Raw genomic sequence first — 27,764 nt, 5'->3', positions numbered from 1 at the left:
ATGAACGCCTACATGACAAGATGCATGCATGCATGGAGATACATGCAGCCTATAGATATGTAGCATATAAATATGCAGCACTGACCCCACCATATGAACGCCTACATGACAAGATGCATGCATGCATAGAGATACATGCAGCCTATAGATATGTAGCATATAAATATGCAGCACTGACCCCACCATATGAACGCCTACATGACAAGATGCATGCATGCATAGAGATACATGCAGCCTATAGATATGTAGCATATAAATATGCAGCACTGACCCCACCATATGAACGCCTACATGACAAGATGCATGCATAGAGATACATGCAGCCTATAGATATATGCAGCGACAGATGTAGTCCAACCTGCTAAGCTCAAAGGAACATTCTCCACAAGAGGATCTTTTCTCCACCTCAGTTGCACTTGTAGAGAGTGCTGTTTCATTCGTAGATGCTGCTGCGCTTGCGTTGTTGACTTTGTATTCTCCTGCAGCCTCGCGAGTTCATGAGCTGCATGCCTTTTCTGCAGGAGGTGAGCGGCAACGCACTTCCCTGCGCGCTGCATAGACAGTACACTGCACTGCCGCTGCTGGAGGCTCACGAACTCCATTTTCCTTGCCAGTTGTAGCGAGTGGCATGTCGCTAAGACATTGGGAAGTAGCTGCTGCTGCTGCTGCAGCTGCTGCTGCAGCAGCTGCCGGCGTTGCTGCTGCTTTCCCTGTATCCGCAGCTGCAAGCGATACAGCATAGTCGCGCTGTCTTTGCAGCTCCCCTACCATGGTTCGCTCGTGCACCAAACGCCGCTAAGGCGAGCAACGATCCCCGAGAAGGATCAGCTAGAAAAAACAGCAAGAACGCCTTAAAATGATGCTACTTCGACTACCGTTGTTATTGTTGTTGCTGCTGCTGGTGGGGGTCTGCGAAATGGACAGTTCCAAGCACAGGTACATCTGCAGTAATAGTAATAATAATAATAATAATAACAATAATAGCAATAATAATAATAATAATAGCAATCATAATAATAGTAATAATAATAGTAATAGTAATGGTACATGCGCTTACTGCCCCTGCATTGGTAGCTTCAGATGCTGGTGCGATCCTTTGCTGCAGTTGCTGCGGAGGCAGCAACGGTAAGTGCTTCTGCTGCTGCAGCTGCAGCTGTCACTGCGGCAGCGAAGGCTTCAGAGGCGGCTTTTGCAGCAGCAGCAGCTGCTGCGAACGCCTCGACTGAGCGCTGCTGTAGCTGCAGCTGAAGACGGTGCTGCTCTTCACTGGGCAGCTGGACGGTGTGTGGAGACTGCTGCTGCAGGGAATGTAGAGACACCTCCCAGTGCAGCGGCTGCTTTTCGAGAGGCGAAGAGCTGAGCGAAAGATCTTCTTGCATCTGCAGCTGCCACAGCTGCGGCAACACGCGTTGACGCTGCAGCTGAAGGCGGAACTGCTGCAGCAGCAGCAGCAACGGCGGCTGCTGGTGTGGAGTCAGAGGATCGGCACAGGCCATGCTGCTTTTTGCTATTGCTTGTTGCTATTGCTTGTTGCTATTGCTGCCTCTGTTAGGGGGTAGTGTGGAGTGCTCTTGCTTGGAGGCGAGAGCGACTTGCAAAATGCTGCGCTTGGCGGTGCATTTTAAGAGGAAGCACAGCAAGAGCTGCTCGAGGCATGGGTCTGTAAGTGTGTAGGTGTGGTGAAGTATGAGCGTGGAAGTCTGTGAGTGTGCAAGTCTGTGAGTGTGCAAGTATGTAAGTGGAGCTACAGTCCGGGATGAGTGAGCCTTTTTTATAGCAAAAGGATAAAAGGAAAGCCTTTGGTGCAGCCGTGCGTTTGCAGCCGCTCTGTCGCTGTTCGGCGAGGCAGAAAAGTGTCTTATCGCGCTCAAGTCAGTCCAGGGGGACGGGGGAGTTGGCTGTGTTGAGGGAACCACCAGCTGCTGCCAGTGTTGCGGGAGGCAGCGAGCTGTCGAGGAGGGAAAGAAGAAAACAAAGGAGGTGGGCTAAAGGGGAGAAGACGAGATCTCTCGCGTGCCGCTGCTTGGGCAGGAAGGCGAAGAGGGAAGCGGGGAAGAGTCAGTGATCAAGGCGACACTGGAGGACCCCTTCGCTGCGTTTCGCACTAACGCTTCGGTGAGAGGCGAAAAAAGACGAAACGCAAGCAGGAGGTGGCGGTGTGGAAGGGGCAGCCTCGACTTTCTCGAAGGATTCCTGCTCGGAGCTTCCGCTGCGGCTGCTGATACAAGTCACGGGCAATGCGCGAAGACGGGCAGATCGGCGGGAGATGCATGCAGTAGTAGCCTTCTTCCCGCCGAGGGAAGCAGGAATATTTCTTCTTTATTTCGGATCATTCAATGAATACTTGCACTTCACCGCCATTCAAAGGGCGGAGTGAGAATCCGCACCCAACTGGGGGCTCTCTGGTGCGAGGGGTTCTTCACTATTAGAACCTCGCCACGTTGTCGCGAAGCGGCTGAAAACAATTAGCCATGCAACCCCTGGAAGTTGCAAAAACGGCATCTTCCTGCTAGCTTCGTCTTGTAAGAGGGCGTAGCGTAAGAGCCCGCTTCGGCTGACTTGTACGCTGCAGCGCGGCGACTAAAAAGGGTTTCTTGCTGGCCTCCAGTCACGTGTCTTCACAGCCAGAAAAGCAGCACCTACTTGCTTTTCGCTAATTACTTCGTGGTGCAGGGAGATAGATCACGCAGAAGGCGTCGTCTGCTGACGTGCATTCAGCACGTTGAGGGGCATCCATGCGGTTGCAAGCCATCAGACCTCGTGTTGTATGCGGTTGCAAGCCATGGGGACGGAGCTGTTAAAAAGCAATCAAGCGCTTTTTTGCGCTCAACAACCCGCTTTTCCCGCTTCCCTCTCCTCCCGCGCACTAGGGAAAGAAGGGCTGCTGGCTGGAACGAACAAAAAGTACCCTCCAGATTTGTCTGCACGGCGTGCAGGCAAATCAGGGCGAACGAAACGTGGCATGGCCTTCAGCTTTGCCAGAACGCGTCAAGTTTCGCTTTGAAATGCTCCCACCTGCACTACCTACACATTGTACTCAGAGTCGAGAAGGCGTGGATCGTGTGGTGTCGCCTGTTTGTACATCGCATGATCCTACAGAGGACTGCAACGAGCGATCATAAGACCGCACACTGTTGCATGTAGGGAAGGGGGGGCTACTTGCTGTTGACAACTAGATGTAGAAACTCAGACTTCGTAGCTTAAGTTGTGACTATTCTAGCTGCCCCCTTCCCCGCATGTCGGCCATCTAAAGAAACGCGGGCAGAGAAGTAGGGGGTTCTCCTGGAAAATAGCGGGTGCCGTTCTATCAACTTGCATCGAATCCGGAGGAGTTGAGTGTCTCCCCATCGAGGCTTTAGATGGATTGCTACAGTGCCCCTCGACCGACGGCCTTTTTCTACGGGCAACCCTCTAGGCTCCATCCACTATCTTTAAGACAACACGAAACTCTCTCCACGCTGCTGCAGGTAGAGCGCGGCAAGAAGCCTGGTTACCCCCCTCCCCCTCCCCCCAGCTTATTTGCATTCAGATGCCCCAAGCCACACTATGACGTTTCCTGCTTCACGACTTATCTGATTTTTCAGAAGGTCTCGCAGCTGCACTGTTGTTTTGGGCATTTTTTTAGTCGTTCTGATGTGCTCCTTGCAGCAGAGGGGATCGGGCTAGCGAGTATGACACGCGATCAAACGAATCGTGTGCCTGCCTGTGCGCTTGAGGCTTCCACCTGGGCATACTGAGTGTCCACACATTGTAGTAGCACTGTTTCTCTCTCCCCTCCTCCTGAGCCCCTGCTAAATGATGAAGACGGCAGGCGGAGAGAAAGGGGGGCAGACGTTCTTAGAGGTGCTGTAATTTTGCATTATAAAATGTAGCGTGAAGTTTTGAATGAAATTGTGTGCGGGTGCTCCCACGTCTCGACTGTATTGCAATTCAACTTCTGGAGTCGCCTTTGGTCGAAGCAGCGCAAAGTGGGAATGAATAGCTTTTCATGAAGCTTTCTATTATTCGCGCAAAGACTAACAAAAAAGCCTTTCTTCCTACGCAGTCCTAAGCGAGGGAGCGCGCAGTGTTCGTTCCATGCATTTCGAGAAGTCTCATGAACACAAACGAGGGTGTTCCTTTTGAAAGTGGGCAAAAAGTATCTGTGTCCCACAAGAATCCGCTATTTGCTGCGGGCCCGCCTAGTGCATGTCCATCTATCGGTGGCTATTAGTGAGACACGTTGCAGCACTGTCTTTACCAGAGTTCAACTCGTAGCACTCACAAAGACAGGCAACATCTGAAAAGCGGCGAAGGCATTTGGCCAAAAGATTTCCCGTAGGCTTGCAGGCAGCCGACCTCTGCAGGCGATATAAAAAGCACCTTCACGTCCTGACACGTTCCCTGAAGGCGTACATAGATACACTGCAGCCGGCGAGCTGCCCCTCACCGTGCATACCAAGTGCCACGTCTTGAGAGTTGTATGCAAAGTGGCAACGATGTCACGCAGCTAGCCGCAACTCCAAACATCTACAGGCTGAGGCATTGGTTAGCGCGCGAATGCTGATGTGACTCATTAATCGAACCCCTGAAGTTGCACGAAGAGCAGCTAGTCGTGCCAGTGAGAGCGAACGCCCCATAGTTTGTGCGGGTTGGCACCCCCACCCCCCGTCGCATCCATGTCAACCTTAGCAGCAAAAGAAGGGCACTTTGTGCAGCCTGCATTTCTGTTGAAGCCCTCAGGACAGAGTGCGAAATTCTTCACGACGGGAAAAAAACGCCACACTGCTACACCCCCACGTTCTCTAAGGGGTGGCCATGCCCCCCTTATTGACCCCTACCGCTCCCGCGAGAGGAGCTTATACCTCCAATTCTCCGCATCCCCCCAACGCGCCAGAAGCGACTTAGTTTCTGAAGGGTGGAAGTGTCAGCTCAACAGCATCATTCTCAGAAAGAGGAGACATCGGTTGAAACTGCACTCTGATGGGTTGTGGCAAATGGACGACCTGCCTAACTTTCCCCTAGCCTGCACTGGCGTTTTTCCACCTCTTAGAGCTGCCCCTCATTCCTCCCTGTGCTACCTGACACTCACTGGGTTTCCCCTGCTGCACTCTCGAGCAGCTCCATCAGAAGAAAAACACCACCTCACCACTGTCTACCAACTAGGTCGCCACGCCTGCTCTGTTTCTTGAACGAACCGGCTACATGCAAGCATCAAACTAGAGCTACTCCACTCTCTCCTTTGCTCCTGCTCGTTAAGACAGGCAACGGCAGAACGAAAACTAGGTTTTTCTTCCCCCCGTTCACGCCACTGATCATCACTCATGCGCGTACAGTAATATATAAATATGGACGGCCGAAAATCGGCAAGAGACAGGGAAACGACAAACGCCTGCAAGAGCACGATACAAGGCGGCAAAGCGGGGAAACTGCCAAGAAAGCAGACGTCCTCCACGTGTCGATATACGGCGCAAACCACCCATCGGTGACAAAGTGCCCCTGAAAAACGAATTCTAGCGGCACATGCATGCGGCCCTCTTCATCCCCCCCTCCCTCCATCCATACACCCCGCTGCGCCAACCTCCTAGCAGCATTCGCGGACCCAATGGTTGGTTCATAGATGTTTTGCCTTGCCAGCAAGCAACAGCCTGCTGCTTCTTCTATACAACCATTGCCGCACAGAATCTCTCTCTCTCTCTATCGACCCTCTGTTACAGCAACGTCCTAAAGCATCTTCACTTACCCCCCATAACCACCCCTTCCCCCCGTTTCGCCAATCTCTCGCTCTCTCCCTGGCCTCCTCAGAGACTCTTGACTCATCGGAGAACTCTGGATTTTTCCAGCCGTTCAATCAGGCTATCCTGGAGAGAACCCGAGAGCAGTTATGCGCCTAAAAGCAGCAGCAGCAGCACTTTAAGCTCTTCCTGCCCCTGCCCACTGCTCCGTTTAGCAAAATATATATATGTATATATGTAGATCTTGATCCTCTCAACAGGCCTTCTCTACTTCTCCCCCCTCCCCCCTCCTCGATGCCTTCTGAAGTGTCTCTACCGCTGCACACCCGGCGCTTCCAAAGCCTCGATCATGTCGCTTCAAAGCTCATCCTTCATCGACTCTCCGCCAAAGTTGAGGCCGTTCAAGATATCATCCGGCAGACCGCTCTCTTCGGCGTCTTTCTCCGCTTGATTCGCGTCCTCTGCTTCCTCTTCCTCCGGCAATTCAAGATCTTCGTTGAGCGGATTCTCGGTGTCTACCCCCGCCTGCTTAGCCAGTCCTTGGTACAAAACTGCTGCGAGATCTGCAGGCTTCTCAACGTCGAAGCCAGACGCGAGCATAGCTGCTCCGAAAAGCTGCTCTGCCAGTGCCTTGTCGGCATCGGCCATGCCACTCTCCCCCACCTCCTTCACGCGGCTAAGAAGGTGCTGCATCACTTTATGGCTGGGATTCACCTCGAAGATCTTCTGCCCTTGCATCATCCGAATGTGCATTGGATCGGCGAAAGTCTGTGTCTTCATGACCTTTTCCATCTGTGCCGAATAACCCCACTGGGAAGCAACGACGGCGCAAGGAGCTTCCACCAAGCGCTTCGACAGCTCAACCTTCGTGACTTTAGGCCCTAACAGAGACTTCAGCCACTTCAGCAGAGGCGCGAAGAAAGTGGAAAGACGCTTATACCGCTTCTTCTCGTCCGCCGTCTCCACCAAAGTCAAGTTGCCCTTCTGAACGGACTCGAACTTTTTGCCTGAGCAGCCATAGCCACCAAGAACGACAGCACATTCATAGTGTACAGCCACCCCCTCACTCACGCATGACCCCCATCTCCTCAAACACCGATCGCATCCTAAAATGAACGTACAGCTAATTCTATGCAAGGACATAAAAAGTGCATGCAAGACTTTTCCCCAAAAAACACGAATGATTCAATACTCCTCCCCCCTCCCTACCCCCCGTCCGTACCGTCAAAATCTCCGAGCCTCTGAACACAAGGCTCGTCCATGGCTTCAATAAGGAGAAGGACCTCGATATCCTTCTTTCTGAAAATCTGCATTTGCGGCTGAGCCAGCAGCTGCTCGACAGTTTCTCCCGCCGCGTAGTAGATGGCGCTCTGACCTTCCTTCATGCGCTGTATGTACAGCTCGAGAGAAATGGGCTCGGTAGGGCTTTTTGTGGAGAAAAACTGGAGAACCTTCGCGATCTTGGAACGATTGCTGTCATCCTCGTAGCATCCAAGCATGAGGTTTCTGCTGAATTCTTTGTAGAACTGATCGAACTGTGTTGGCTCCTTCAGTTGCTTCTTCAGTTCCTTCTTCTTCTCCTCGTCATCGGCGTCCTCTAGCGCCTTCTTCTGCTCCTCCCGCGCCTTGGCGCTGTCGAGAAACATCTTGCGGATGGTGTCAAGTGTCTTCCTGACGACCTTCTTGCTGATGATGCCGAGGATCTTGTGCTGCTGCAGCTGCTCCCGAGAGACGTTCAGCGGGAGATCATCGGAGTCAATTACACCCCTGACAAAGTGCAGGTACTTGGGGAGCATGTCGTCGAACACGTCGGCAACCAGCACGCGCCGTACGTACAGCTTGATGCTCGTCTGCTTGCCAAAGTATTGAGTGAACACGTCGGCTGGAGACCTCTTGGGAATAAAAAGAAGTGCCCTGAACTCAGCCTCTCCCTCGGCATTGAAATGCATGTGCACGAGCGGCTCACTCCAATCCTTCGTCAGAGACTTGTAGAAGTCGGTGTACTCAGCTTCCGTAACATCCTCCTTGGGACGTAGCCAAATCGCCTTCTGCTGGTTGATCTGCTCCCAAGTTTCGACTTCCTTCTCTACCGTCTTTGTCTTTTTCTTCTTCTATGCATGCATGCACGCACACAGAAGCACAGGCGAAAAAACGACGCCGCAGTTCGCTCGCTTGTCCTCTTCGACGCGCAACGACCCTTGAATACGAGAAAGAGCACCCACCCCCGCCTCTCCCCGAATTGAATGCACATCTAAAACAAGAAACATGCCACCCTCTCCAATTCTACACGTGCGTATCTCTTCCATGAATCTGAAATTGCGCACCGCTCTACGCCTGCAGAGGAGAGAACTGGAGACAGACAGACTGCATGCGCGCGATCATGAAGCACATAACAACAGTCCCTCATCGACCTCTGAGCGCATGCCTCTCGCTTACGTCTTTCTCATCTTTTTCTTCCTCTTCGTCATCATGAACTTCGACATCGCCTTCCTTCTCAGCGTCGTCTTGGCCTTCCTGCGAGGCTTCTTTGGCAGCAGTCTCTTCTTCCTCCTCCACAGGCACCTCTTCGGAGACAGTCTTCGTCGTCTTGAGGTAGATGGGGTAAGACATGAACTGGCTGTACCTGCTGATGAGCTCCCTGAGTCTGTAGACGTCGAGAAACTCGGTGGCATCTTCTTTGAGGTGCAGCAAGACGCAAGTGCCGCGCTGCAGCGTGTTGCCTCTTGGATCTTTCTCGACGTAGTACTTGGCATCCGCAGACGACTCCCAGACGTACTGCTCGTCTTCTCTGTTCTTGGAAATCACGGTTACTCGATCCGCGACGAGAAAGGCGGAGTAGAAGCCAACTCCGAACTGCCCAATCAAACTGACATCGTTGTTGCTGCTTGCCAGAGCTTCTAGGAAGTTGCTCGTGCCCGACTTGGCAACGGTCCCCAAGTTGGTGATCAGCTCCTGCTTCGTCATCCCCACGCCTGTATCGCAGATGGAAAGCACTTTCTGCTGCGGATCGGCTTCGACGTGGATAGCCAGCTGCTGCTGCTGCTCTTGCTGCTGCTGCTCGTTGCTTCCCGAGCCGCCGGAGATCGACAGAAAACGAGCTTTCTCGAGGGCGTCGACGGAGTTCGAGATCAACTCCCGCAGAAACACGTCTCGCTGCGTGTAGAGAGAATTGATGATTATGTCCATCAAGCGCGTGACTTCCGCTTGGTACTCGTGCATCTCCTGGCTGCTGCTGCCGCCTTCCCCTCGCGCGCTGCGCGCGGCTGAGAGGGCAGACAGCACCTCGCTGGTGCTGGGAACCTCCGCAGCAGCACTGCCTGCTGAAGCTGCATCGTCTGCTCGCGAGAAAGAGTAGCCAAGACATAAGGCCAGACCCCCCGCGATCAACGCCAAAAGCGGTGCCATTGCTGCCGAAGGCGGAGAAAAAGACTTCCAGACGCTTTGCGCGCAAAAATGCGAGCGCAGGAGACGCCCTTCTCGAAAAAGAGAGACGCAGGGATGGCAGAACCGCCGCAACACTCCCCTGCTGCAGGAAAGCGCGCTTGAAAAAGCAGCGACTGGACGGAAGAAATCTAACAGGCACGCCTGGGAGGAAGTCGCTTAGCAGCGAAGAGCAACCCTGCGGAAACGGCATCCACAGAAACACCACGGAGACATATACATACATACACACCCCCAAACGCATGCATCCATGCATGCACAATGTACAGGGAGAAGGGAGTGCCGTGCTGATGCGCAGATACGATGGGGGCAACTACTTCCAGTGCGACTCGTTGCCTCCGCTGTCTCGCGGCTCCAATTGACTCCGTTAAGGGTCTTACGAGCAGCAGAAATACGCGGAAAAAGTGCTTTAAGCTGAATTAACTGTAGTTAAAGGCCTAAAGAGCAAGAGACACGCCCTCCACCCTTCGAATGCAACTGTTTGAAGCACGCTTACGTGTGAAGAGCGACGGCAGCAGGACGAAACGTGACAGAATGCAACGCACTATGAGCGTGCCTTCAAAATGCCAAGAGAGCTAATCACTAGGTGCAGATACGCCTGACAACACTCAGGACGCCACTAGGCAGCAAAACTCCTGAAGCAACGGCAAGCTCACACTTAATACACCGCAGCGACGGTGTAGAGAGGGTTGTAGGCAGGAGGGATCGCATGGGATGGCATGCCCACTAGCAGCACTGCAGCATGCTGCAGCAGCATGCTGCTGCTGCAGTGCTGCTGCTGCTGCAGTGCTGCTGCTGCTGCTGCTGCTGCTGCAGTGCTGCTGCTGCTGCAGTGCTGCTGCTGCAGTGTACTGTATGCACAGGGTGCCCCCTGCCTGCGTGTGCCTGGCACACTACCACCTTACGGGAGGCGCCCTAAGAAACCACTCCGATTCTCCTTCCCATAAATGTTAATAAGAGTAATAGAAAATTACAAAGTAGCACACAACTGTGAGCGCGTTTCCTGTCTTCTAAAGAAAGCAACCAGGCTGCCGCGCAGCACGGTGTACCGACGGAGAAAAGGGGCAGCAGCAGCAGACAGCTGCGTCTGTTGTTGCTGCTGCTGTTGCAAGGCTTCCTCTTCTCCTAAAGCAGACATGCCGAGTCAATGTGTTTGTACTGCATCTGTACGTATTTTTGCGGCTTGTATCTACGCAGTTCGTGCTATTCATCCAGCAAGCGGCAACAACTCCCAGGTGGCTCCTACCACAAGCGGCGGGAATTACGGCTGGTAGAGCGAAAGCAGGGAGACCAAGAGCCGCATCAGAAGCCACGCGTTCACTCTTTGTGCTCCCTCTAAAAGTCGTTCTTAGCGTCTTTGTGGCTTTTCGCTGTTTCACGCCTCTCCACAGACGCAGGTAGCCGGGGAGAAGGGGTCTCCCTGGAGGAGAGCAGAGGGAGAGGACCGTGAAACAATCAAAAAGGAGGGGCATCTAAGCCCTCAAGAATCCACAGCGATGAGCGACGCACTCGCAGGTGTCTTTGCAGCTCTGTTTCCGCCAGGCCCACCCTCTAGGATGCAGCAGAATCAACGCTCAATGCAGAAGGCCCTGCAATTTCGTATAGCTGTATATACACCCAGGAAATCGGCGAGTCATAAGCCTTGAAAATCAGGAAACGGCCTCATTATAAGTGCGCTGTAGCAGCAGCAGAAGAAGATCACGTGTCGTGAGGATCGCGCTGTCATTCTGCATCATCGGGAGGTTGAACGCTCGCTCAAAGCAGCCAGAACAAGAGAAACAACAGGATCCGTTTTTTCTGCCGAGTCTTATCCGCAGCAACTGCGCCTTCTGCAGGCTCAGGAAGGCGGTGCAGCTGCCGAAGCTGTAAGCAAAGAACTTTTTCTTGGGGGAGATACGTAGACAGACTGACAGACAGAGAAGCGTGTTCGTCTGCCTAGGGGGGCCCCAAGGGGCCCCCCTAGGCAGCTGCCACCAACAATATGACGCTTAAAGCGCCTGTGTATGGTATATGTATGGGCATGCTGGCGGATATGCATGTAGGTGGATATGTATGAAGGTGTACAATACGTACATGCGTGGATGTACGTGTGTGCAGCTATGTACGTATGTGTATGTGTGGAGGTGCAGGCATGTATGCGTGTGTATGCATATGGATGTAGGCCACTCTGTGTGCTCATCTGCCTAATCCTTGGTATATACACTTCGAGAAACACGATGCGCTTCATTGAATGCCCCCCCTTGACGCGGCTATGTGCATTGCTGCACAATTTGGATGTGGGAGATCGAGTAATAAGAGGTCGTCTCGAGCTGCTCTCGACAGCGGAAGGGGGTCCGCAGGAGAGGAATTTGATGGAGAGGATCGAGTCGGAATTGCATTCCTCCCCTCTCTTCGCTGCATCTTCGCCTCCGCCGTTGCTGCTGTCGCCACTGGCTGCCACTGCGAGCAGCAGCAGCGGAAGCAGCAGCAGCAGCGGCGGCAGCAGCAGCAGGCGGCAGCAAGATCCTAGGCACCCCACAGCAAAAGGAAGGGAGCTTCTGGTTAATCTGATCAGCACACTGAACCAGTGCTTCCCAGACTTCGAATTCAGGTGCTCCTCCTTTTACACATGGCGGGAGAATGTTGGGGGAAGGGGGGAAATTCTGAAGAGGACTTGCTTTCTGCGTAGCTGTATACTTCTTGGGAAGGTTGGCGTGACAGCGGAAAGGGTTGTTTTGTTCGAGTGCCAGCAGGGATTTGGCGGTATGTGGGGGCTGTTTCGTGAGGCATGTATTTATTTATAGACATGGCTGGCGTTTGTGGTATGGCTGGCGTTTGTGGTATGTATATATGTGTGTCTGTGTGTGTATATGTGTGTCTGTGTATATATGTGTGTATATGTGTGTCTGTGTGTGCATATGTGTGTATATGTGTGTCTGTGTATATATGTGTATATGTGTGTGTATATGTGTGTATATGTGTGTGTATATGTGTGTCTGTGTGTGTATATGTGTGTATATGTGTATGTGTGTGTATGTGTGTATATGTGTATGTGTGTGTATGTGTGTATATATATGTGTATGGATTCAGCAGCACGCTGACACCCGCGATGTTTCGTGAGGAACCGAGTGTATACGCAGTGCAAGCAGACATTAATGAGCGGCTGGCTAGTGTTGAACGTGTTCTTCCTGGCTTTATTTATCAGCTGTGGGAGGCGATTGGAGTAAGTTTTTTCTTCTAGTCGCGAGCGCAATGGCTATGCGGCAGTGGTGGTTCAGCCTGTCCCTTCGGGGAGTTGGTGTGGTGGAAAGGGAGGGGTTGTTGTGGAGTGTGTTCGGGTGTGGTGGAAAGGGAGGGGGGTTGGTGTAGGGGAAGAGGTGCAATCGCAATTTCTGCTGGGTGTGGTGTGTGGCGCTTCCATTATTTTAATCTGTACGGATACGGGGTCTAGAGTATTTGTGGTTCGCGGAAATATCACGATTTCGACTTTGTGTCGGTGCGTTTTGTTGCTGCAGTCCGCAGTGTCGCTTGGGGGGTGCTCGGTGTACAGTCACATGGCGAGTGGATCGGAGGATCCGACGCCTCTGATTTCGCTGTTTGCTCCTATTGGCGGAGGAGGGGGCGCTGCATCCCCCATGGTGTCGCTCTCCTCCTTCTTTTACTTCTTCCTAGATCGCCAGCGGTGCAGACTTCTCTTTTTCGCTTGTGGTAGCAACTGCAAGCTTAGCAGCCCTTGCTGGCTGAATGGGGGTGAGGGTGAAGGCACCGAAGCCGTGGAAGATACAGATGAAGTGGATATTGGTATGTTCACCGATTTGTGGTCGTTGATTTGTGTGCGTGTGTGTGTTGGTTATTCCTTTTTGTCGGGATTGTGTATGTGCGTGATTGTACTACTGCTGCTGTTGCTGTTACTGATGCTGTTGCTGCTACTGTTGCTGTCGCCTCGTTTGAGTTGCCTAATCGTGTGCTTTTTGAAGGAGTGGGTGCATTGTAGGGTTTGAAGGGTCTTTGTGGCTGCGTATGGTGTTGGTGCTGCGGGTACGCTCATCGCATTTCGTTTTGCAGGTGAGGTGTACGGAGCAGAAGTGCCGGTGCAAGTGGAGGCTGAGGCTGTGGAAGAGGCAGACAGTCTCTCCGATCTCGAGTTGCCCTCGTCTGCGTGTGCCTACGCCTGAGCATGCCGTAAAATGCGGGGGTTATGCGTGCTTGGGGTGTATCGACGGTGGATTATCACACAGATCCCGGGACCGTTTCCTTGGCGTGCATGTGCATTTTGCATTTCTCTTCCCAAGATCCTCCTAATATGCACACCCTCAAAACCGCGCGGCGGAAATATATATACATATATGTACATGTATTCCTCCGTCCGTGCATTCTCTTGTTGAGGAGCACGTGCAGGTAATCGGAGAGTTAATTTGGAGTGGCGGAACGAGCGCCTTCCTTCAGGCTTTCGTCGAAAGCTTGCGAGGGGTGTCTCTTCGCGCCCTCTGTAGTATCGGGTTTAAAGCCTCATGCGCCAGCCCGTCTATCGACTGCAGTTTTCATCGCCAAAAGTCAGCCTTAGGGCATGTAGAGGGCGTACACCCCGTGCAACAGGGGTGGGGGTATATTGGAGGCGGTGCGATCGCTGCCGTCTTGCCCCTCCCTTTCGCTCGCCTTAAGGGGCCTTTACTGCCTCGGAGCACGCTTCGAGGTTGATAGCTATAAAAGTTAGTAGCCAAACAGACGGGCAGGCTGGATTGGTGTGGGAGATGTGCGGTTAGACGGGGAGAGCGCGTGATTTGTCGCTAGCTTTCAATAGTTGGAGTGAGCGGGTGCAGCGAGCTGCTCTGCACCGATGCGTTGATGGGCCTGGTGCCTTTTCGCGCGGCTTTTTACCCTTCATGAGGGATGCGGTAGGACGCAGCAGAACGTGCGAACTAAAAGCGGGGAGCAGAAGGAAAGAGGCTTTCCTACAAACGGCGTAGTTGAGGCAACGGGGCCAGTTAAAGAAGAGAGAAGCAGGGTTGTTGCCCTCCTGCAGCCTGAGCTCACTCCTAGCACATGCACCTGCGGCTAGGCTGCTTAGGAGCATGCGCAGATTCGTTGCTGCTCAGCAGGCGGTTGCACGGATATGGCAGCGAAAAGAAAGGAACGGTCTAAGTGTGGTGCATAGACTCCGTGCAGCTTACCGCTAAAAGAGAAAGCGAACACGCGTGTGCATGCAGCTGCCTGGACAAACGATTGCTTGACTGCCTGCCTGCGTGCGGAGGGGCACATACACGCTCTCGCAGAACGCAGGAAACGTGGCTGTTGCAGTTGTACGATTGCTGGTGTTGCGAGGGGTTCAGTGCAACCGCAATTCGGGGGGCATGTTGGCGTGAAAAATCGCTATTCGTTCACCTCTTTCCCTTTATACGGATAGTGCATCGGTGTATGGCACTTTTCTGAACCTCAGGTGTGCACTTTTGCATGCTCCGATTTTGAATGCCAGCTGCCACCCCCCCCCCCATCTGCTCTGTTGCCTCAGATCATCCTCTCTCCTTAAAAACCCTTGTGATTTGCATGCTCGGTGGCTCTCTGTATTCTGGATCTGCTCCAAGACACTGTTGAGCTCGCTGCTCTCCCCTCGCAAAGGTGTGCGTCGTTTTCAGGTGTATGCTCTCGTCGGTTTCACCCCCTTGCGTTCCGCCGTCCGTTTACCACAGTGGAATTTCACAGGCAAGCTTTGTGCATTAGACGTGTGAGAGAGGTCTTATGCGCGAAAATCAAGGTTGAGTAGTGCGCGTTACTCCATTTGGCAGTTGGACAAGTCAGGAATGGTAGGGTATGCAAATGCAATTGCCACCCCATCTGTATTTTTTTAATGGACAGTATCACACTTTTCCTCTGGTGGTCTGTTTATGTGTGTGTGCCTTTGTATATTCAGATATACATGTATACATATAAATACATGTATATAAATACATGTATGAATATGTATATGCGGGTAAATGTGTGTGTGTGTACATATATATGTGGACATACATCTCTTTTCGTCTCTCTCTCTCTCTATACATATATGTATATATATATTATATATAAATGTACATATACTTAGATATACTTGTCTTAGTGTGCTTCCTTCTAGTCATGCCGCACGCCGTATGGCAACTTTTTGCAAAAGCACTCTCCTCCCAGACTCCTTAGAGGGAGTAGGCGCCAAGGGTCAAGGCTTCTTAGTGTGTCAGTGTTCCTCCCTTCTGCTCCCAATAGCATTTCGCGCATCTTTACCCCCTTCCTGCCCGTCCACCAACTGTTGATTGCTTCTCTGACCGGTGACAAGAGTAGCTTCTGCTTCTCCTGTAACCTCCCTCTCCAGGCGTTGTCTGCCGTTTAATTTGCAAGCAGGTTGCAGCTTGAATCTTCTACTAGCGCACACGCTTCTGCCCTTTTGTTTGCGGCGTAACATAGGTTGGTTGTTCAGGGTCGTGTTCTCCTTCCCTTTTTGCCTGTCTCCCTGCATAATCTGTGTGTATGTGTGTCTTCATTTGCATGCTTCTCGCCGTGGCAATCCCCTGTCGCGTTCCCCCCCTCTTCATGAGGCGAAGCAGCAGGTAGCAGCTGCCTCAGGCGTTCCAAGAAAAGGCAACTCAAAGCAGCCAGCCGCTTAAAGACCTCTAGGAGGCTGTCAAAGGCAGTCACATCCAGGTGATCTGTAGCAGCAGACTCTTGAAAAAGTGCATGTGCGGGTGCTCAAGATTGAGATGCCGAGCCACTGCATTCATGCGCTGCTGCTGCAACATGCAGCAGCATTTTCATCATCAGCAGCAGCGAGAGAGAGAGAAGAGAAAGTCGCCGCTCGAGGATCAGAGCGAGCGGCGTACTGTTGCAGCCGAGACGTTAGTCTGTCTGTGCCTTTCTTGCCGTATTCACACTACGCCGTAACTCTCTGCCTCGTGTAGCCCCTTCTTCTGCTAAATCTGCCTATCCTCGCTATTTAACGTGCATGCATGTGCATGCGTTTCTAAAAGCTACAAAAAGGCTGCTGCTCTGCCTAAGTGGTGCTGCTCGATGGAGAAAGCTGCATGCGCATCGAAATGCTCCCTCCCGACGATTCGACCGCGCGAATGTAGTAGTCAGCAGCACACCTCCTCTCGAGTGGAGTGTCATAATACACCTCCCCAGAGAGACTGTCTGTCCCTTGCGTTTGCATGCTGCCTGCACTTTGAGGCTGTCTTGCTCGAAGTGCAGCAGCGCATGCCGCATACACCCCTGAACCTATCGCTGCGCTTCGCCTCCCAGCGTGTACCCTCTTCCAGAAAAGGGTTGAGTGGTTGAGCCTCTTTGACGGACTCCCCACGCTGTGCCTCCCCCCCCCGCATGTGTTGTTGCGCCTCCCCCCCCCGCAGACACTGAGGCTCCTCCCGTTCGGAAGCGGGGGGCCCCCCCTGAGCCTCCCGAGGGGCCCCCACCGCCGTGGGGGGGAGGCGCGTTCGAAACGCATGCAGCCGCCATATCCAGCAGCTTTGGGGCTTGAGTCAGCAAATCAGGGCCTCCTAGAAAACGACATTTCATGCACATACACATATGCATCCACATATAGATACACAAATACACATATAGATACACAAATACATACACATATAGATATACAAATACATCCACATACAGATATACAAATACATACACATATAGATATACAAATACATACACATACATGTACACATATGCATCCACATACAGATACACAAATACACATATAGATACACATATACATACACACGTACATATACATACATACACATATACGTACATTCACATGTAGATACACATATAGACACATACATACACATATAGATACACAAATACATACACATATAGATATACATACACATACACACACACGCATAGATACACATACATATACACACAGACATACACATATAGATACACATAAACACACATACATACACAATACATACATACACATATACACACATACATATAAACATATGCATACACATATACACACATATGCATACACATATAGATACACATATACACACATACAAGACACACGTACATACACATGTAGATACACATATACATACATACACATATAGATACACATATACATACATACATAAACATACGCACATACATGCACATATGCATACCCATATACACACATACATACACATATAGATACACATCGACGTACATACATATACACATATGCATACACATATACACACATACATAGACACACATACATAGACATACATATACACTTATGCATACACATATACACACAGACATACACATATAGATACACATATACACACATACATAGACATACATATACACACATACATAGACACACATATAGATACACATAGACACACATACATAGACATACATATACACACATACATAGACACACATACAGATACACCGCACAATGTCTCCCCGTGGGTGTCGCAGTCAGTTTGGGGTAGCGTACCCCCACCGTGTGTGGAGCAGCAGGAACGCTAAAATAGGTGTGTTTTGGTGATTTTTACACGCTTTTTTTTTCTATAAAAGGGCTCCTGCGGAGCAGTACTGTAGAAAGCGGTGCAGACTGTCTCACCATGTGCCGGCAGGATTTCCCTCAGGAAGTAATACGCATGCCCTGCTGCCAGACCAAACGCATCTAGCCACAAGTCTCTGCCCATGAGGAGGTGCAAAAGCAAAAGGAGGAAGGGCAGCTGATACCCCTGCACGGTGAGGAAGGAGACTGAAACAGGTGTATATGCTTCTCGGCGAGACCAATAGTAGAGACAAGCGAAGAGCAAACCTTCCCCATGGAAATACACGCCTAAAAGCGCATGCAGCACAATGCAGCACAAGGAAGCCCCAGTGTGTCTCAGAAAGGGAAGGCAGGAGGGGGGAGAAAAGCACAGGAGGCGTTTATTGATGTGTCGAGGGCGAGGAGGCTGAGTCTCTCCGCGGGGAGGATCACCGTTGGCAGCGGGGGGAGCAAGCGACGCCACGCAAGGCAGAGAACAACAAGTATCGAGAGAGAGAAGCAGCAAGAGGAAAAAGCAGTCAGCGTGGGAAAGCAGAAAGGGAGAGCCGCCGCGAGTCGCGGCTGTGCAAATGCAGAAAATGCATGCAGGAGGAGGCTCCCAACACGCGACACGTCATGTGCTGACGGATAATACCTGAAGGCCAAAAGACGAGGAGAGACAGCAGGGAGGTGATGAGCGTAACAATGAGAACGAAGAGCAGGTAGGCCCCCTTGGAAGCCTGGCGAAAGACTGCGTTCGACTCGAGATCGCCGCTAACTTGCAGCCACATATACATATGAAACACCCAGCCGAGGGAGAAGCGTCCAACGTAGAGCAGCGTCGTGAAGAGCCGCCAAATCTGAAGCTTGAAGATCGCGAGGCTCCAGTCTAGCATCAGCAACTCTACAGGCAGCAACCCCAGGTTTGTCAAGAGAGTCAATACAAAGGTGGCAGTGGCAATCGCGCGCGTGATTGGAGGCTGCGACAGATACCACGCCTCAGGGCCTGCAGCGGCTGCGCCGCTCAGACCTCCCAGTGTTCCCATCGTAGGATCCATGATGAAGTGCTGTGTGTGCGACGACGGACGTCTGGGGTGAGCCGGTGAGTCGGCAGCCGAGCCAGTTGTGTGGGTGCGCGCGGGCAGGGATGACGGCGAGATGTGGCGCATGCATAAAGCGGTAGAAATTCAAGCTATAAAGTGAAGAAGGAGAGGGGAGAGGGCAGATCACAGGAACAATGTATGGGCAAGAATAAGACAGCGCATCGCATCGCGGTTCCCCAAGTGTACGGACAGCAATGACTGACTGGATGTCTTGCCGATGGGAGACATGCAGAGCGTCTTGCTCCCCTAAGAGAAAAACGGAGCAGAATACTGCCTCTTTAATATCCCCCTTTCACTGAAAATATCAGAGTACATCTGCGGAGGAACACCTCGGAACCGCCACGGCGCCGTCGGCAGTTACCGCCACCCCTCCGCTGCTGAATTCAAGAAAAAAACAATAGACATCCGTGATAGAGTTATATCTATCTTCTTATATGAAAAAAGGCACATTAGTACTTTATTCATCATAAACAGAGAGAAGGACACTCCAAGCGCTAGAAATGTAGCATTTTTGCTCCCGTTAACGAATAGTACATTTTCCAGAAAAAGTCGATCCAGCGCTACGCGTAGGCCGGCAAAATGGATAAACCCATGCCTTACTGGCAGTGCACAACATCAATAATCGAAAATATTAACAGTGACCTTTTTCGTAGCTTCAACAAAAAGTGCCACCGCAGGTACCATACCTTGCATGCTCTGGTGGTGGGACACACAAGAGGGGTGTTACACCTGTACAAAAGGTGGTACGGCGCTCTCGACGTCGCCCTTGAGCTAGCCCTATGTATCTGTGTAGTTGCAGGAAGGGGCGGCGTTCGCACAGGATTTTCAGAGCAAGCATACTCAGCTCTGAAGCGCCAACGCCTGTGACAAAGATTCCCGTAGGCCGTGTGAGATGCTGCATTTCCTTTGCGTTATTCATTTTCACCTTGCGCGGCGTAGTTCATGAAGGTGGCGTGCCAAATTAACGGAACGTGGGCAACATGGCACCCACCCTCAACGACGCCTTTCTTCGCGGTAGAACCAGCGGGTACGGCTCGTGTAGGATATTCCTGCAGCTCAACTATTATTGAATAGAGGATCGACTTTTACTTTGGCTGATTGTATGCGCGGCCTGATGGAGAATATAGAGGCCGCTCCTGCAATGCAGCAGGCCCCCAAACTTTGAGCCCCTCTGTGCTCGAGAAATTCAGTACGGAAGAATAAGTGTGATTGACTGCTCTATGAGTAATCAGAGGGCATGGAAGCGCAGATACATCGTAGGAGGGCTTCTTCCTCTTCCCCTTCCTGCCACGACTGTGAGGCGACCTTGTAGGCGGCAGGTAAGGGAGGGGGAAGAAGGGACGCTCTTTGGAGGAAAACTCTGAAAGATTTCAAGTACAACTTTGTCGGGGGCTTGGGGATCATGGAGAGGGTCTTCCCACGCAGCTCTAAGAGAAGGAGCACTGCACTGTGCACATGGCGGTAGGTGTGCACCAGCGAGAAGGGTGGGAGCTAAAGCTTCTGGCGTAGTACAAGTAGTCCTCAACTACACTCGGCAGATAAGAGAGGCCTCTGCCGTTCCAGCAGAAACCGCTCTAAGAGACTGCAGTGTCTGACTCGCGGTGCCTCATTGTGGAAGAAGCGTTTACTGCAGCGTGCTGCACGTAGCGAATTTTCGCTGTTACACCCGCAGAGCCCGCAGGACGCTTCTTTTTTTCGGGTGTATGTACACCTCTCTTTCCGCGCCTCTTTCACAACGAAGAGCTGTGGCTAGCTGCAATCAGCAGCTAGGGACCTCGTTGGTGCTTCAGTCCACCCTCCCCCTCCTCTCATGCCTCCTCCCCTGTGAGCGGGGAGCCTCGAGCTTGCACAAATGCGCTCAAGAGACACAAAAAGTGTCGAATTGGGGGGTCCTACGGCGACACAGAGACACAGAATCAGGCCGGTCAGAAACACGGCGTCTCTCTGGCCTCAGAATTTTGAGCGCGATATCCAATTTCATGAAGGAAAAAAGCAACGCCTGCTTGCTTCTTTCTCTCGCTCTCTGGCTCTCCGCTGCCGGCTAGTTGCTGCTGCGAGAGAGCAGCACTTGCCGCAGTGCCCCTTTCTTTACGCTTCGACACCCTCTGCGGCACTTTCAATCCTGCTGCTGCTTCTCCGGAGCCACCCCGTCCACGTCCATGGAGTTGCTTCCTGGCACAGAAGTCGCCCCCAAGTCTGCGGCTGTTGCTTCCGTGGCAGCCGCATCCTCTACAGGTGCCTCTCTAAGTGCAGACGCTGCACTTGGAGTTTCCTCGTGCTGCTGAGGCGTGCACGACCCCGTGCTGCTGCCGCAGCATTCAGAGGCAGCGTTTGCTGCTGCTCCTGCAGCATTAGGAGACGCCTCTTTAGAACTAGCAACGCGTGCCTTGCTGTCACTGCTGTCGCGTTTCGGGGGTGTTCGGGGTTCACCACCCCTCTCTATGTCGGCTAAAATCTCGCCAAGCCCCTCGCACGTCGTCTGCGCCAACACGAACCGCAGAAACAGCAGCAGCAGCGGGAACGACGTGCACACCGCCTCTGCAGAAGCAGCAGCCAGCAGCCGCGCAGCAGAACGTGCAGCAGCAAGGGAAGGCGGCAAAAGCACGCAGCAGCGATTCAGTGCAAGTCTACGGCAGAGCTACTGACAGCTTTTAGAGGCAAAAGATCAAATCTGTCAGAGTGGAAGAGATTAAAAAGCCGTTGCATGCGCTTCACGAAGAACGGATTGGCAGCGCTGGCCTCCTCCGCTCCCACACCGCTGTCTGGATCTGCATCTTGCTGCAACTTTAGGGAGTAGTCCTTCAATTTGTGCTGCAGCTTTTCCGTTAATCCGAGCTGCAAATGGTGGCATACATACACCGCCAGATGAGGGAGTCGGAGATGACGATCACAGCCAAAAGTGTATAGACAAATAGACAGACAGACAGATAAATAGACAGACACATAGATAGATAGATAAATAGAGAGATAAATAGATAAATAGATAGATAGATCGATAGATAGATAGATCGATAGATACAGAGAGAGAGACACACACACACACACATACAGAGAGACAGAGACAGACAGAGAAGGAGAAAAAACGAGACAGATAGATAAAAAAAAGATAGAGAAAGGAAGATATATATAATATATATATATATAATATATATATATATATATATATATATATATATATATATTCAGACCACCCGCTGAATAGCATAAGATCACAAAGCAGCCGGGGGCTGTACGAACAACAAGGGGCAGGAGAGGCGTCTCCACGCCAGACTGGCGAATAAATACAGCGCGTGAGCGCACAGTTATGCAGGCGTAGTTGACAAACCTCGAGATAGTTTTTAGGGGGAGGGTTATCTTCTAGCAAGCACCACTCCTCTGCCTGCCGCAGCAGCGATACAGGGGGTGGCTGCAGCAGGGGGAAGGGAGGTGCAGCACTTGACTGCGACGACCTCTCGGCAGGAGACGCTGCTGGAGTCTCCCACAGCAGCAGCCAGTCGTAGAAGTCTTCTAAATTCTCCGCAGCACTGCCTATAGCTACACCCAGAACAAGACAGCGGTCACACAGAGCGCATGCAGCGGCTGCTGCATCTGGCAGCATCGTCATCGTCATTCCCGACTACATGCTTGCTGCAGCACATGCTACCTACCAGCGCGAGACTTTCGCCGCTTGCCACGGGGGAGAACACCTCCCGCAGCAGCTGCTGCTGCTGCAGCCTCCTTCTGGAGTGTCTCGGCAGTTTCAGCAGCAGGCTTATTTGCCGCAGCAATTGCTGCAGCCGCTGCCACAGCCAGCTCCTCGATTTCAGTGGTTTTAGAGACCTCTCCAGAAACCGCCGACGCTTCTTGCTGCTGCTGCTGCACTTTGTCTCCAGTTAGACCCTTGCCTGCTGCAGCTTCGGCTGCTGCGCTTAAAACGGGAGACTCTCCCCGAGGCAGCGGATGCGTGAGAGCACTCACCGCAAGGGATGTGCAGTGATTCAGGAGGGATACAGCAGCCATCGGACTGCTCTCACAGGGTGCTTTGCTGAGAACGCCTGGTGGAGATCTCGAATTCGCAACATATGGAGTTAAAGCGTCAGAAGAACGTGGCAAGAGGGCTCCCTCGAAGCTGCTGCGCCGCTTCCACGACTGCCACAGCTCCTCCGTGCAGAGCAGCTTCCAAAGAAGCGTCTGTTGCACGTTGCTGCTGCCGCTTGTGGTGGAGCTATCGCTTCCGAAGCCATCCGCAGCTACGCCACAGTTAGGGCAGCGATGTGAAGAGAAAGCCAGGCGAGTTACTCGTCCGACGCATGCATACAAATCTCGCAGAGCATCCTTTGCCTGCATGCAAGAGCACAACCAACGCCAACGACAGCATTTTGCGCCCACTACAAGGAACGACGGCGGGCAGCTCCCACGCAGCAGCACAAAAAACAACACCAACACAGACACACACCCTCGAGAGACAGACAGAGAGAGAGGGAGGGATTTCGCATAAACACACACTCTGTAGAAAAAGAGTGAAAAGCTGCAACACGACAGCAGCCTGCATATGCATATATATATATACACATACATACATATATTTTATATATACCTATGTATATCTATGCATGTATATATCTATTCATGCAGATATATCTATGCATGTATATATCTATTCATGCAGATATATCTATGCATGTATATATCTATTCATGCATAGATATATACATGCATAAACAAATTTACCGTTCCATCGAGAGCATTGAAACTGCTGTGTGTTTTTGCGTGTAACGCAGCAGCAGCAGCAGAGGGCTGCTGTCTCTCGCTTTCGTCTCTTTTTTGCTGCGGCTGCTGTGGTGTCTGGCAGCAACAGCTCGCAAGTGTCTGCAGTGCGAGACAACATCGGCAGCAGAATTCCTTGAAAAGCAAAGGGCTGCACAGGGAGCTTCTGAAGGCGGAAGAACCCAGTTCTAAGAGATCCAGGCAGCTTGCATGCTGCTCTAATCGACGCGCAAATTCAACACTGCTGCTTGTATCTGCCGCAGCTGGGGAAGCGGATGTAGCCTGAAGGGAACCAAGCGCGGAGACTTCCACTGCCCCTCCTGATTCGGCTGTTTTAATGCGTCCAACTTTGCCCACTCTGCAGTCACAGTAGGCGCACACCCTGTAGCTAGAGGAGCTGCTGCTGCTGCTGCTGCTGTTGTTGCTGCTGTTGTTGCTGCTTTGACGGTAGTGCTTCTCCAAGTATACGAGGACTTGTTGCACTGCGGAAACTGCAGCAAGCGTCGCTTCACTGCCTTTCGACAGCACCTGGTCTGGTGCTTGCAGAAAGTGCTGCGGAGAGAACAATAAAAGACATGCAGCAAAAGGGCATGGATACAATGCCGCCAGCGCTCCGCACGCAGCAGGAGCAGCAATATATGAATGAAGCAGCAGCAGGAGCAGCAATATATGAACGAAGCAGCAGGAGCAGCGATATATGAATGAAGCAGCAGCAGGAGCAGCAATATATGAACGAAGCAGCAGCAGCAATATATGAACGAAGCAGCAGTAGCAGCAATATATGAATGAAGTAGCAGCAGCAGCAGCAATATATGAATGAAGCAGCAGCAGCAATATATGAACGAAGCAGGAGCAGCAATATATGAATGAAGCAGGAGCAGCAATATATGAATGAAGCAGCAGGAGCAATATATGAACGAAGCGGCAGGAGCAGCAATATATGAATGAAGCAGTAGCAGGAGCAGCAATATATGAACGAAGCAGCAGTAGCAGCAATATATGAACGAAGCAGCAGTAGCAATATATGAATGAAGCAGTAGCAGCAATATATGAACGAAGTAGCAGCAGCAGCAGCAATATATGAATGAAGCAGTAGCAGCAATAAATGAAGCAGTAGCAGCAGCAGCAATATTAAAAACCTTGGCGAACCTGAGAGTTTGCATACGCCTGGTAGATGGTGTATGGACACTCGTCGCGCTGGACGGAATCATCGAATTCTGTGCCGTAAAAATTCCTGTGGCAGCACCGTCGCAGAAGACAGCTGCATCGAGACTGCTAAATGACTTCCCCGCAGCGACAGGAGAGCTGTACATACGCTTCCCGCTAGGAAGCAGAAAAGACGTACTGCCAAGTCTGTTCGCTGTCAAGGAGTGGCTTGGGTGTCTCTGCGCGCTGCAGCGTTCTGTTTGACACTGCAGCGCGCGCAAAAGCAGACGCAGACAACGCAGAAGGGAGAAAGCGGTGGTAAAAGGAAGAAAAACGCTGCCAATGCATGCAGCCTCGCTGTCGCGCCGCATGGGTTGTGTGCTGCAGCAGCGTTTGCCATCTTGCACCGGCACTGAGAGAGAGCAACAGCCTGCCTACCCCCTGCATGCGTCAAGGCAAGCACTTCCGCCAGCAGCAGTCGTAAGCTGAATGAGACACATACGCGCATGCGCACATACACATAGAATGCGCCGCAGACAGGCACAACAGTGTTGCCGGGAAAGAGCAGAAAAAGCTGCTCGGTGGAAAGAGGGGGTGCGTTGCGTTCGAGAAAAGACATGTACATATACACGGCGAGCGAGAGCGAAATATAACGACAATGATAATAGTAAAAAGATCCCGCACTTGCTGCGATTACAGCGGCAAGATGAAAGCTCCGTACTCAAAAATGAGGTTGGTGTACGGCGAAAGTCGAAGTCTTTCTTCCACAGCTTTGATCATTCCAATAACTTTAGCCCCTGCAACCTGCAGCACGAAGGGCAGCAGCGAAAAGCGCTTCTCAAGATTTCGCAGCTGTGCATGCAGACACCCAGGAAAGACGGCTGCTCTCGCCTGTGATTTCCGCGCTTCCCCCTGCAGAGACTTGCAAGTACCCACCTGCATGCGTCGCCTGCTTTCGGCTGCAGCCGCAGACACTGCATTCGCAGAGGGAGCAGCAGCAGCAGCAGCCGCATCGGCGGCGGCAGACTTGTCTTCGCGATTCTTGTGCTTAAAGGCGTATGCGCAGAGGCTCCGATTCTCTGCTAGGAGCTGAACAAGTGCAGGAAGAGCCTGCAGCGGCACTAGCTGCAGCAGCAACAAGCAAGCAGGAGCAAGCAGGAGCATGATTTCGAGGAACCTCTGGCAGAGAGAGGGATCTTTTTTCGCTTCTGCGTGCGCGGCGCATGCAGCTGCGTGCATGCGCATGGGGTGTGTAGGTTTGGCTGCGGGGAGCTTGCCGCTTTTCTGGAATCACCTTGCTGCACTCGGCGACAAAATCCACGAGGATGTTTAGATCCAGAGAGGGCTGCTGCTTCTGTGGCGGTGTGTCTTCAGAAGGCAGCAGCAAAAAGAAAAGGCGCAGTGTGCTCAGCAGCAGCTCCGTCTTCGCGTCCGTCCCCAGTGAGCTTTCAGCCTGCAACAAAAAGGGGAGAAGTCGGAGAGAAGAGGGCGCATGGCGGCGTCTCTCGAACTGAGAAGGATCGTCCTCTCGCAAGCCTCCATGGTGGCAAGCGCGAAGGCAACGTAATGCATGCGCGAAGGCAACATAATGCATGCGCGAAAAGCAGCCATCCGCAGAAGTAGGCTCCTAGGGGGGCTTGAGTTGCCGCGAACGGCAGCCTATCTTGCCCTTCCCCAGGAAAGCTCAGCGCGATTCAGATGCCGCAAGAACGTGAATTGAACCAGAGAACGATGCAGGAGAAAGCACAGGGAGGAGGAGCGTCGCTCACAAGGACGAAAGAGACGAACAGCCGCAATCCCTTCCCCCAAGCCTCCGCAGATCCGAAGCCGTTGCCTTGCAGACGTAGGTGCTCCGCGAGAAGTCTCCGAACATTGTTGCCCCTCAGCAAGCATATGCTGCTACGAGTGCTGTCTAGCGGTGTCTCTGCTGCGTCTGCGGCTGAGGCAGTGGCGAGCGCAGCTGGGCATACACCTCGCCCCTCCGTGAGGAGCGCGAACAGAAACGAAAAGACGCCCTGGGTTTGTTTGTCTCGGATGCTGGAGGTGGCTGCTGGAGGCTGTAGAGCCTCGGCAACGAAGATATTCAGCGGATTCTGCGGAGCGTGCCGCAGCGGCTCTGTAAGCTCCTCGGCTTGCAGCATTGCGGCAACTGCTGTTCACGCCGCAGCCGCAAGACTCCCTGCACTGAGAGAAGGCAGAAAAGAGACTTTTTGGAGCTTGCGCTGCGAGGGAGCAAGGCTCTCAGGCAGAGGTCCGGCTGTGGACGGGGGAGATACTGAACCACTGCCCTTTTATCCTTTTCTAATGAAGATTTTTCAGTAAAAAACTACAAAGAATGGACAATAAGTCCATAGAAATGCGCATGCACAGCTGCAGCTGCCACTGCCTTGCATGCATGCATGCAAGGCAGTGGCAGCTGCAGCTGTGCATGCGCGTCTGTGTAGGACCACGGTGGCACTTCGAGTGCATGCGTCTCTTTGTAGAGAGAGAACCTCTAGAAGACAGTCTGTGCACTTAACACAAATAAGTAAAGTGCGCCTAATTTTGAATTCCGTCATGGGGATGCCTGCTTTATACACCCCGTTGGGAGAGCGATCGTAGCCGGCGTATGTCGGCCTCCCCCGCAAGGGGGTCGAACACACGAGGCTCTTAAGGGTGTCTTGCTTTGTGCAGAGTTGTATTGCTGTTAGAGGCAAAGTACTGCGCTATCTAGAGCCTTTTTAGTTACTCGAAACGGTAAAGCTGCACTAAATTTAGACACATCCTGCCCCTGCCATTCCTTCCGCGGGAACAAGGCGCGTACCCCACGCGCCTTGTCGACCGCGGGAGAGGATGCAGCAGCGCTGCTGCTGATCCCATGAAAAATTAGGAGGCAGGGCCTGCTAATCCTTCAAATTCAGTTCTTTAGACCTCATTAGCAGTAACACAATAGGAAAAGAAGGAGAAAGACCGTAAAAGAAGAGCACGTTGGCTCCAGACAGGCTCCGCGAGCGCACACGCGGCAGGACGCTTGCGGCTGCTGCCGCTGCTGCAGCAGTGGCTGCAGCAGCAGTGGCTGCGGCTGGAGGCCATCAAACACCGTAATTTGCCGGCAGTTCATCCTTTCCGTTTCTTTAAGTGGCAACA

At 52.2% G+C, this 27,764-nt stretch overlaps 4 protein-coding genes across 4 annotated transcripts; 1 reads left to right on the top strand and 3 right to left on the bottom strand.

The window, feature by feature from the left end:
• Positions 1-6,071: 6,071 nt before the first annotated feature.
• On the bottom strand, positions 6,072-9,119 carry LOC34617318 (heat shock protein 90). The gene is made up of 3 exons (XM_026336942.1): positions 8,151-9,119; positions 6,937-7,822; positions 6,072-6,721 (listed from the first exon to the last, which is right to left on the bottom strand). The coding sequence occupies exons 1-3, from the start codon at positions 9,117-9,119 to the stop codon at positions 6,072-6,074; spliced, it is 2,505 nt and encodes an 834-aa protein (XP_026192727.1).
• Positions 9,120-11,371: 2,252 nt separating this feature from the next.
• On the top strand, positions 11,372-13,309 carry LOC34623284 (repressor of RNA polymerase III transcription MAF1 homolog). Its single transcript, XM_026336927.1, has 4 exons — positions 11,372-11,745; positions 12,225-12,357; positions 12,650-12,935; positions 13,200-13,309. The coding sequence occupies exons 1-4, from the start codon at positions 11,372-11,374 to the stop codon at positions 13,307-13,309; spliced, it is 903 nt and encodes a 300-aa protein (XP_026192712.1).
• A 3,064-nt stretch (positions 13,310-16,373) lies between these two features.
• LOC34623978 (derlin-2.2) lies at positions 16,374-18,701 on the bottom strand. The gene is made up of 3 exons (XM_026336941.1): positions 18,299-18,701; positions 17,725-17,952; positions 16,374-16,651 (listed from the first exon to the last, which is right to left on the bottom strand). The coding sequence occupies exons 1-3, from the start codon at positions 18,699-18,701 to the stop codon at positions 16,374-16,376; spliced, it is 909 nt and encodes a 302-aa protein (XP_026192726.1).
• Positions 18,702-20,862: 2,161 nt separating this feature from the next.
• On the bottom strand, positions 20,863-24,805 carry LOC34617302. Its single transcript, XM_026336940.1, has 7 exons — positions 24,658-24,805; positions 23,457-23,821; positions 23,044-23,066; positions 22,394-22,950; positions 22,072-22,274; positions 21,393-21,581; positions 20,863-21,225 (listed from the first exon to the last, which is right to left on the bottom strand). Exons 1-7 carry the CDS (start codon positions 24,803-24,805, stop codon positions 20,863-20,865), a joined length of 1,848 nt encoding a protein of 615 aa, XP_026192725.1.
• Positions 24,806-27,764: the final 2,959 nt, after the last annotated feature.

This window comes from Cyclospora cayetanensis, unplaced genomic scaffold (genome assembly GCF_002999335.1).
Source record: "Cyclospora cayetanensis isolate NF1_C8 unplaced genomic scaffold, CcayRef3 CcayRef3_contig_155, whole genome shotgun sequence".
NCBI lineage: Eukaryota > Apicomplexa > Conoidasida > Eucoccidiorida > Eimeriidae > Cyclospora > Cyclospora cayetanensis.
This window is presented reverse-complemented; position numbering and strand designations above follow the sequence as displayed.

Excerpts from the sequence above, each read along its gene's own strand:
- LOC34617318 (XM_026336942.1), bottom strand. The coding sequence starts at position 9,119 with ATGGCACCGCTTTTGGCGTTGATCGCGGGGGGTCTGGCCTTATGTCTT. Across the intron at positions 7,823-8,150 it reads AAGAAAAAGATGAGAAAGAC|AAGAAAAAGACAAAGACGGT; the intron begins GTAAGCGAGAGG and ends CATGCATAGAAG. Across the intron at positions 6,722-6,936 it reads GAGGCTCGGAGATTTTGACG|GCAAAAAGTTCGAGTCCGTT; the intron begins GTACGGACGGGG and ends ATGGCTGCTCAG.
- LOC34623284 (XM_026336927.1), top strand. The coding sequence starts at position 11,372 with ATGCGCTTCATTGAATGCCCCCCCTTGACGCGGCTATGTGCATTGCTG. Across the intron at positions 12,358-12,649 it reads AGCTGTGGGAGGCGATTGGA|TCCGCAGTGTCGCTTGGGGG; the intron begins GTAAGTTTTTTC and ends TTGTTGCTGCAG. Across the intron at positions 12,936-13,199 it reads TACAGATGAAGTGGATATTG|GTGAGGTGTACGGAGCAGAA; the intron begins GTATGTTCACCG and ends TTCGTTTTGCAG.
- LOC34623978 (XM_026336941.1), bottom strand. The coding sequence starts at position 18,701 with ATGGATCCTACGATGGGAACACTGGGAGGTCTGAGCGGCGCAGCCGCT. Across the intron at positions 17,953-18,298 it reads CCTCGTCTTTTGGCCTTCAG|GCGTGTATTTCCATGGGGAA; the intron begins GTATTATCCGTC and ends ATGCGCTTTTAG. Across the intron at positions 16,652-17,724 it reads GGAAATCCTGCCGGCACATG|GAGGCCCTGATTTGCTGACT; the intron begins GTGAGACAGTCT and ends GTCGTTTTCTAG.
- LOC34617302 (XM_026336940.1), bottom strand. The coding sequence starts at position 24,805 with ATGTACAGCTCTCCTGTCGCTGCGGGGAAGTCATTTAGCAGTCTCGAT. Across the intron at positions 23,822-24,657 it reads CCATACACCATCTACCAGGC|CCGAATCAGGAGGGGCAGTG; the intron begins GTATGCAAACTC and ends GCATTAAAACAG. Across the intron at positions 21,582-22,071 it reads CCCCTAAAAACTATCTCGAG|CTCGGATTAACGGAAAAGCT; the intron begins GTTTGTCAACTA and ends CACCATTTGCAG.